This window comes from Tachysurus fulvidraco, chromosome 9 (genome assembly GCF_022655615.1).
Source record: "Tachysurus fulvidraco isolate hzauxx_2018 chromosome 9, HZAU_PFXX_2.0, whole genome shotgun sequence".
Classification (NCBI taxonomy): Eukaryota; Metazoa; Chordata; class Actinopteri; order Siluriformes; family Bagridae; genus Tachysurus; species Tachysurus fulvidraco.
This window is the reverse complement of record NC_062526.1, coordinates 14180377-14190380: the sequence shown is the minus strand read 5'-3', so window position 1 is coordinate 14190380 and position 10004 is coordinate 14180377. Positions and strand designations below refer to the sequence as shown.

The window sequence follows — 10004 nt, the reverse complement described above, 5'->3', positions numbered from 1 at the left end:
TAATTAAGCACCTTGTCAACCCATGCTTGTGATATTGCATATGGATTGCCAAACCGTCTTTTCAGAATAGCCATAGCTTCTGCATAGCCCAGGCTAGAGTTGGGGTTGTACAAGCAATGTGAGATAGCATCTCTCGCTTGGCCGACAGTATACTGATGCAGTCGAGTGAGTTTCTCTTGATCTGGCACTGTCTCTTTATCTATCACAGAGGAGAACAATCTCATGAACAGCCAGTATTTTAAGGGTTCTCCATCGAACTCAATGATGTTAACAGGTGGTAGATGCATGGAATCGATGTGTGGCTGATATTGTTGTCTTGACAGCTCTAGTAGTTGGCATAAAGAATTCTCATTCACTGTTGAGAAGGATGGACGAAAGTTAAGGGATGGGTTACCTGAGACAGGAGTTGAAAAGTCTTTATTTATTGTTAACTCAGCCTTTCGACGATTTTCTTCCATCTCAGCATCTTTGAGTTTCAGTAAGCCTTTCAGTGCATCCATTTCACATTCAACATGCTGAAGTTGTAATTTAAACTCTGCACGCAGACGTTCATCCTGTTGAGCGATTAGCATGGAAAACGCTTTCTTTTCTTTCTGTCTTAGATTTTGTAGCCCTTGAAGCTGGGTAGATAGCTGTTCTACAGAAGACATTGGAGGGTTAACAACTTCATCAAGCACTGGCTCTTCCTCTTGGAAATTAAGTGCATCTGATGATTCAATGCTTGGATCCTCCATTGATGGCTGAAAGTCGTCTAGCCAGATCAGGACTGTATGTTGCAGGTCTTGAACATCACGCAGGACTGATGTTAAATAGCCCTTAGAAGCATCAAGGTCATCATCATCCTCTAATGTTTGTTGGTATGTGTTGTGAATCTCATGAAACCGTATTACAGCCTCATCCAAAGCAGCAAGTTTACTTTCCACCTCTTTGGGCTGGTTACAGTTCATAAAAGTTGTGATCTGTGTCATCAAGCGTGTCACTGCAGCCTTTGCAACTCCACGTTGACGCTTGAGACACGTTTGTTGTTGCTCAGGTGTTGTAATTGTTTCTGAATCTTCCTCCATGTTGTCATTAATCTTCTTAATTCCTCGTGTTTGACTTTAATGTTACCCACAAAATGATAACATTAAGCTGGATATTGTTTGTTGTGTTTTCTTTTATTTATGTATTCCTCTAGTGCAGAACTCACAATGTACACATTCGTTGTTGCTGTAGTTTAATTCTCAGAATTTGTTGTTTTGGGTGTTGTTGGTTTTTTACATTTATGTGTGTATACATGTGTACATGCGTGTGTGTGTGTGGTCAAACTGCAAAACACAAACAACTCAAAATTACTAAAGCAGTATTGCCCACATAACCAAATGCAATTTAGAACTAAATGCAATTTAGTACTAAATACAACATATATTGCTTGAACATCCCGACAAACAATACAAACCGGCAAACGTCTAAACAACATATATATGCATTAGCATTAGCCGTTTAGGCGCTTCGGCGCTAATTGCAAATAGCGAACTACATAACAACTCAAAAAATATCAATTCACTTAACATAAATCACTCACCACGCTGGGGAATATATAGTTTTGTTATTATTATTTTTTAAACTAGAATTTTACTATTGGTCTAGCAAGGTTTAACATAACAACATATCTTTTCTCTCAGTGTCCTTTTTTCTCTCTAACTAACTTTTTTTTTCTAATCAATCCCCTGAGCACACTGTACTAGCGTCCTTAAAGGGGCAGCACCCAACACATACATACATACATACATACATACATACACATACATACAGAAATTAGAAGCCAGACATGCTTTAATATCAGAAAGGCAGGATATTAAAGGTTCTAGACTATTTCTATTAGTTAACGGTAGATATATTTGTAAATCATCCGCATAGCAGTGAAATTCTATATTGTGTCTTCTAAAAATATCCCCCAATGGGATCATGTAAAGTGAAAAAAGTGTGGGGGCCAGAATGGAGCCTTGAGGCACACCACATACAGTATAAGCAATGTTGCTCTTGATGTACAGTATATGATCCAAATTGTACTGCCGTGCTTCTGTCAGTCAAATATGATTTGAACCAATTTGAACCCGAAAACATACATATTCTTCTAGCCATGAAAGCAGCACTGTATGATCTATTATATTGAAGGCTGCAGTTACAGTAGGTCTAATATAACACTGCTGAATCACCAGCATCCACAGTCAAAAATAAATAATTAAAAACTTTTACAAGGGCTGTCTGAGTGGAATGATACTTTCTGAAGCCAGACTGGTAAAGTTCACCAATCTTATTCTGTTATAAAAAAAAAAAAAAAAAAACTTGTAACTGACTAAACACTGTTTTTCTAAAATTTTTGACAAAAAAGATAGATGAGAAACTGGTCTAAAATTTGTCAAGTCAGTCGGATCTAAGTTGGGGTTTTTTAGTACAGGTTGCACAAAGGCCTGTTTCAGAATGTTAGGAAAAACCCCTGTATCTAAGTTTTTATTTACAATCTGAAGAATACTAGGTCCAAGGTTTCTTTCAAAAACCATGGAGGAGCCATATCAACAACTGACCAAGTAGGTTTCAATCCACTTACAATTTCCCGTAACTGCTGAAAGGTGATAAGTTCAAATTGATTAAAAATAGCGGTTTGTGTAACAGATAAAAAGTCACAACTCATTGATCAGATCTAACTTTGCGCTGTTTATTTTTTTAGGGAGCTACTGTGTCTAACACCTCTTTACAGGCTGAATGCAACCAGTACAAGTGCTCATCAACATCATATCCTGAAGAAAAGAGTCAGACACTTTACACACTTCATTAAACATTGCAACAAATTCTGTACTAGTTGAAGATGAAAAACTGCAAAAGCATTGCAAAGATTTCACAGGATTGACAGAACAGCATGAGACAGGGATATTAAAAAGGTTTTTAACAGGTTTGTGGTCAGAGATAACATGGTTATTTAGTTCTAAATCTTCGGTAGAGAGTCCATGTGTTAATACCAGGTCTAGTGTATCACTAATTGTGTTAAGTCAAAAGAATCAATCAGGTATATTAAAATCTCCTAAAATAAGCAGTCTTATTAAAGTCTCAGTAAACAGACCTCCTAAAAAATCCCCAAATTCATTGATAAAATCTTTCTGTGCTTTTGGAGGCCTGTAAATAGTAGCAATAACAACCGGACTACCAATGTCCAATAAAAGCAGCTGTCGTTCAAAAGAAACACATTCTTCAGTTGCTATTATCTGCACATACATACTGCATATACATACATACATACATACATACATACATACATACATACATACATACATATGTGTGTGTGAGTGTATACTTTTTGACCTTTTCGTAGAGTTTTTGTTCATAGTGAATGTTAGAAAGATTGTTTACGACGATATCACAATAAGAGATTTTTGTTTTTAAAGTGTGTTACTGAAACTTGAACCTTGTTGATGTCATGGTTCTGTTCCTGAAAGTAAGTAAATTACACCTAAATATTGTTTCAAACTTGTCACTGAGGATTGAATTAAAGGCCAAAATCAATGAAAATATTCTCTATATTATAATATAATATACAATATTTTCGTTTTATTATGGCAAGAAAGTGATTACAGAATTTCACAAACTATCACAAATTATATGAATCAGCCTGTACAATAACATGGTTAAGAGTAGCAGACAATGTTGTGGTGTGTTTGGATTTATAAATAAATAAACATGGTTTTATTTGCCTTTGGTGTATTTTTATTACATGTGTAACTTTATATAGAAGTTTGACATGTCTTTGTATAGAAGATTTTATTATTATTATTTATTAATAATTATTTCATCCAGTTGGTTTGCTAGGCTGCATCTGATTGGCTAGAATTACAGCAGGAGACATGCGCAGTTCTGTTTCCTCTCCCGCCCTGTTGTGTGTGTCACTGAGAGGCGCCGCTCTTATTTCCCAGCGCGCAGTGCTCACATTAACGCTCAGAGCCGCACTCATCCTCATCCTGAGAGCGTCATCATGCCTACATCTCTTGCTGGCTGCCTCTTCATCCTCGCCTTCGTCCTGGCAAGCGGTAAGATCATTTCTGCACGTGCTTTGTTGTTATGATGACCGGTAACGCCTGAATGAATAATAATAATAATAATAATAATAATAATAATAATAATAATAATAATAATAATAACAATAACAACAACAACAACAATTATTATTATTATTATTATTATTATTATTATTATTATTATTATTATTATCATTATCATTATCATCATCATCATCACCATCATCATCATCATTATAATCAAATAAAAAAAATTTTTTTGCCTTTTTTTCGTTATTTGATTCCTTACTGGACTCCTCCCAGTGCTGAGGTGTCTGCAATAAACAATAAACTGCAATATTTATATTTAATTATATAGTTTTGTATACAGTCTTAAAAATGGTGATTTGTACTGACGTTTTATATGAATTGTTGTGGATTGCAAATCTCTCTCTCTCTCTCTCTCTCTCTCTCTCTCTCTCTATATATATATATATATATATATATATATATATATATATATATATATATATATATATATATATATATATATATATAATCTTCACCATACATAAAATAATATTTCATGATTAAAATATTTGAGTAAAGTTCTATTAAACATTAGTTGTTAAATAATAGATAAGCAACAATCTGCAAATAATTAAGCAATTGCACAGAATCAGATGCAAAACAATGTGAATGGATATTGTCTATTGTGGCCTGAAAGTGATTATGGTTTTACTGACCATTTAAATATCAATGTCCACATTAAGTTCATACAATTTCATGTTTTTATTTAATGAGTTTAACATAAACTTTCTTATCCTTTTTTTTATTAAATGACATCCAAACAGTTAGTGAAGGATGCTTGAAGAACCACTGAAAGAACTTTTGAATTTGTCTTGTTACAGGACATGGAAGGATCATTGGGCCTTACTCTCCACCCCTGAAAACCTCTAGCCTTTCAATGGTCAGTGATTTTTGTCATTTGAACTCTCTTGGTAGTAACCTGGACCAGAAATATGACTTTAAGTTATAGACAGACAGACAGACAGATAGATAAACTGCTGTTTGTTGAAAAAAGATGGTACAAACACCCAGATTATTGTGTAAAATTTGGGATTTTGTTTATGTTGTGAAAGGAAAGAAGACATTTTGTCATGACTATATAGAAGGGAAATGATTTATAATCAGACTATCAGGTGTCACCCAGATAATCGACCTTCCTCGTATCGTCTCAGGGAGTTAGGGTTAGGGTTAGCCCTAACCCTAACCTCTGGCTTGGTCATTAAGTAATAAATATAAAAGATTTGAAAAAACTGAAAAATTATTTTTTTAATCTGAATTTTATTTACCTGTAAATCTGCTTTGAAACAAAGTGTTCTCAGTTTCTTTATTCAGTTATGAAACTCTTTAACTAAACATAACTAAAAGAATGAAATTTCACTTTTTTTGTATAAATAAGGTATTTTCTTCTGTAAAAATAAAACAAATATTAGTGTTGACTTTCTCAGGGAAATAAATTAGTGTAATGGAGACCTGAAACCTTGTTTGTGCTACACCACTGTCACACTTCTACATTATTTCTGGACCTGAAAAAAGGGTTGTGAAACTTTACCATGATATAATAATGATCACTGCACTATGAAGCAGTACACAAGTGGTTGTTGGTGACATGCAATACCACAAGGGTACACAATAATGTCTCAGTGATTGAAACACCTACTACACTATGCTCATAGATTACCATGACAGCTCGAGTTTGTTACCTCCTTGATTCCTTGATCCAACAAACTGGAATACTTCGGGGAGAAAACACAATATACACAGAGTTTATTTATTTGATAGATTTTTGGAATAAAGTCATTGAAAATTTGTGACCAAACTGATATTCAGCTCTCATTGTAGACCGAAAACATGTGTTCTGACTGTACCACTATCATGGAGCTGTTCTCTGATATGCTTTCACATCCAAAGACACAGGTGAGTGTGACTCATGTATGATTCGTGAGTGTGTATGTGTGTGTATTTGTGAGAGAAATTATTAAAGTATTTGGGAGAGAAATTTTGATCACTGTGCATGATTAACCCTCTTCATAACCCATGTCATGTTTGCAGAAGTGAAAATACCATGGCTGTTTCTTCTAGGTTTTAAGGAAGTTTAAATGAACCTATATTTAAATGATTATTATTGTTTCGATAATTAATAATTATTACAACCATAGTATTAAATTTGCCCTTTCACTAACAGGACATGATACAAGAGACCTTCCTCGATATCTGTCGTCGTCTCCCTCAAGGCAGGGTTATTAGCGACTGTTTGGATTTCGTGCAAAAGTATCTTCCGCTAGTCGTACAAAGATTTGTTGCGTTCACTGTAAGTCCACAACACAACCCCCACACACTGAATATATTGAAGACAGCTCTAAAACTCGATGTTTAATATTAAACAAAGCATGTTATTTTTTTCTGTAGGCACATAAGGAAGGAGAGATATGCACTGTGCTTGGACTGTGTGCTGTCCAGCCAGAACACAGAGCTCCAGAGTTGCTCAATGTCGGGCTGCAGGAAGTGCAGCTTTCAAGAGGAACTTCTCAGAAGGTGTGCAGCTGTAACAGTGTGTGTTATATCTGTTATAACATGTACTACATTATGTCTGTGTGGTTTCCTGCCACCTCCTAAAAACTTGCAAGTTTTGAATATGCTAAATTGCCTCTGAGGGTTTGTGTGTGTGTGTGTGTGTGTGTGTGTGTGTGTGTGTGTGTGTGTGTGTGTGTGTGTGTGTGTGTGTGTGTGTGTGGTGCTGTACAATAGACTGACCCCACTTGCCCACTTGTGTGTTTTTACGAAACAGCTCACAGTTTTTGAAAAGTTGCAGAAGGTAAAAAACTGTCACTGACACAAGGGTTAGTATCAAACCTGAGATTTCTTGTAGGAGGTGGAGTGAGTTCAGTTGCATTACTGTGCTGCAATTCCCATCAATGTGAACATGGCTCATAATACTCAGGTTTACACTTTTTTAGGAAGTAAAGTAACCTGCATGTGTGTTTTAGCTGATGGTAATGATGAAATGATGACTGAAACAAACACACTCAGATTCAGACCTGAGTAAAAACACCTGCCTGGCTGGGCTGCAGATTCAGGATCAAGTATTTACTGTAGATGAACCCCCTTTTATTTAATAGTTGTGCCTCTTTGAACATCTCTCCCTGTAACTTTCTGCCCTTACAGTCCCAAGTCAGCCCACAGTGTACCTTCTGCCTTTTCCTCATCAAAAAACTGGAGGACATGCTGCCAAAAGAGAGAACTGAAGTAAGACAAAACAATTTCATTAGTACTCATGTAGGCTGCTCAAATAATTCAATTTAAACATTTAAACAAGCAAAAAAAAAAAAAAAAAACTCTTTCAGGAGACTGTGGTGAAGCTTCTGGAGAAAATCTGCGACCACTTGCCCGAACACTACAAAGATCAGTGCAACGATATTCTGGAAAAGTATGGCAAGCAGATCATCGACTTTCTGCTCACTTCTGCCACTCCACATACCATATGCATGTTCCTGCACTTATGCCTAGTCCAGGATACACCTGCACTGGGTAATTATCCAAAATGCTGAAGGAGTATTGTGCTGTCTAGGTGTTTTATGGGTAACAAAAAGGAAATGTACTTGAAGTTCACAGTTTTTACAGTTTATTCAAGGCCTCTAGTGTAAAAAGAAATAGCACTCCATACAGAACATAGTGACAATATCAACATCTCGTCTTTCACATCTTTCAATGTGATCAGTTCTCTATCCTGTCTGGTTGCTATAGAGACTCAGTAAGATAAAAAAAAAAAAAAGAGTTTCTTATGAAGATATAATCTCGCTCAGGTTCAAGAAATGGTTAAGTATTTATTTTCAGCAGAGCACGAATAAACTCCTTTTAAGTCAAAGTATGACATGGCACTGAAGCCCCTCTTCCTCCTCATCCCACTCTTCGTTAGCTCATTTATCCAGAGACGACTCCTGTAACTTACCCGTTTTACTCTGACATTACAGTGAAGGCGACATGCATCGTCCTTATTTATAACAAATCATTTTTTCCCCTTTATCTCTCAAAGAAGTCCTGGAATTTCAATATGAAGAATCCTTGTGTGTATTTTTTTGCACAATACATCCTTTATTTGATGAGCAGTCATTGGTGCTCAAGTTCATTTTGGCACAGTAAAAGTTGGAGAGGAAAATCTGAAGAAATTCTATAAGATTACATTATCGACAACCTGAAGCAAAATGAGCAGTGAGAACAATCTGATTAAAGAGAGAGTGAATCATATCTTACTGCAGTGTCAGGAAGTGTGTGTGGACTGGAGGCGTCAGGTGGAAAAATTAGGCCACGTCTTGTCCAATCCAATCAAAAAAAGGAAAAAAGGCCAGAAGAAGCCCGAGTGTAGTTGACTCTACATTTATACAGTATGATGTGATGTTCCATATATAGATATAATGTATAATGTATCTAATATACATATATATCTGGTAAATTGCTTCGGAATAAAGGGTGTAAACCACTTCAGAAAAGAATCAATTCCTAATATCGAAATGTGGATCCTTTCCCGTTAGTTTTCCGTTAAATAAAAGGTTGGACCTGTATTATTACAATAGTTGATCTTTTTATGTTCTTCGCATCTTTATATAAGAGTAAGAACTTCACTGGACTTTATTTACCTGTTATTCCTGTAAAATCTCAATTCTAGCTTGATTTTTTTTAGATTGTGTCTAGGTTGTAAGGTTTATTCCTTACTTTATTTTATTTTTTATTCTCGTACTCTGTTTGATTGTGCATGTAACATAAAATCTTTGTTTTGTTTTCCCCCCTAGAGCCAGCTTTGCCCTCACACTGCAAAACCTGTAAAACCCTCATGATACTGACTCAGATTCACCTCGACCAGAATGCCACCGAGATCCAGACAGCTTCTTTGCTCTGGAAGACATGCCACCGTCACCCCAACGCTCTTCCAGGGGTAACATAATGAATATACCTAATATTGCATATTCATTCTTGTCGATTAAGGGAATATTTCTCATCAAGTTTCTGTCTCTCTTTCCGTGTTCTCTTAGTGTGAGCCGTTCATTCAGAGTCACGTCACGAAACTAGTGAACATTGTGAGCAAACAGGAGGAGGCTGTAAGCGCCTGCCAGGTGATTTATCCCTGTGATCCAGTCATCTCAGCCAAACTGATTTATCACAATGTGTTCAATAAGAAACTGATTCTCAGGGGTTCAACTCTGAAACCGTTCTGATACACAACTGATTAAATGTTTTAAGAACCTTTGAGCCTTTTTGGAAATGATAAAGATCAAAGTTAAATGTTCAAACATAGAGCATATATAATTAATATAAAACAGAACTGTTGTTTTCTTACTCAGATTTTCTTCTCTTCTTTTTTTAGATGTTCTGTGCAGGAGAGGAATAAAATGATGGACATTCAAGCAAAGAGCCGTCTGTTTTGTTGTTGTTGTTTTTTTACTCCTGCTCTCGTATTTTACAAAATTGAAACTCAATGAAAAACTTTTTTCCACACACAGCAATCAGAACAACCATGTAGCCAAATGCCTGATTATTAAAAGTCTTTTTCTGTAACAGAGGTTCAGTTTCTTTTTTCAGTTCTTTAATTAAATTAATCGATCCTGGTGATATTGTGCTGAGAAATCCTACAGTTTATGTTAGACGTAGCTTTACTGACTTGTTTTATTAGTAATTGATTGCTTAAATTTTGAGTTTCTGAGTCAGTAAGAAAACGTGGTGGAATCCATGGACACAATGAAGGCTACTGTTGCTGACGGCAAACCTGTTCTAATTGAACGTTTACTCGACTTCAGAAGCTAATTTCAGTTATTATGTGCTTGGTTTATGCAGCAAGTTATAGAAATAAAAGCACATTACACAATCCACTATGCCACTTTTTTAGGTTTTTAATGAATTGACAAAGCTGGTGTAAAC

At 35.7% G+C, this 10004-nt stretch overlaps 1 protein-coding gene across 1 annotated transcript; it reads left to right on the top strand.

The window, feature by feature from the left end:
- Positions 1-3905: 3905 nt before the first annotated feature.
- Positions 3906-9644, top strand: sftpbb (surfactant protein Bb). Its single transcript, XM_047818182.1, has 10 exons — positions 3906-4061; positions 4940-4998; positions 5937-6011; positions 6280-6405; positions 6504-6629; positions 7260-7340; positions 7439-7622; positions 8882-9024; positions 9122-9202; positions 9454-9644. The coding sequence occupies exons 1-10, from the start codon at positions 4007-4009 to the stop codon at positions 9475-9477; spliced, it is 954 nt and encodes a 317-aa protein (XP_047674138.1). The 5' UTR covers positions 3906-4006; the 3' UTR covers positions 9478-9644.
- Positions 9645-10004: the final 360 nt, after the last annotated feature.

Excerpts from the sequence above, each read along its gene's own strand:
- sftpbb (XM_047818182.1), top strand. The coding sequence starts at position 4,007 with ATGCCTACATCTCTTGCTGGCTGCCTCTTCATCCTCGCCTTCGTCCTG. Across the intron at positions 6,406-6,503 it reads AAAGATTTGTTGCGTTCACT|GCACATAAGGAAGGAGAGAT; the intron begins GTAAGTCCACAA and ends TTTTTTCTGTAG. Across the intron at positions 9,203-9,453 it reads AGGCTGTAAGCGCCTGCCAG|ATGTTCTGTGCAGGAGAGGA; the intron begins GTGATTTATCCC and ends TTCTTTTTTTAG.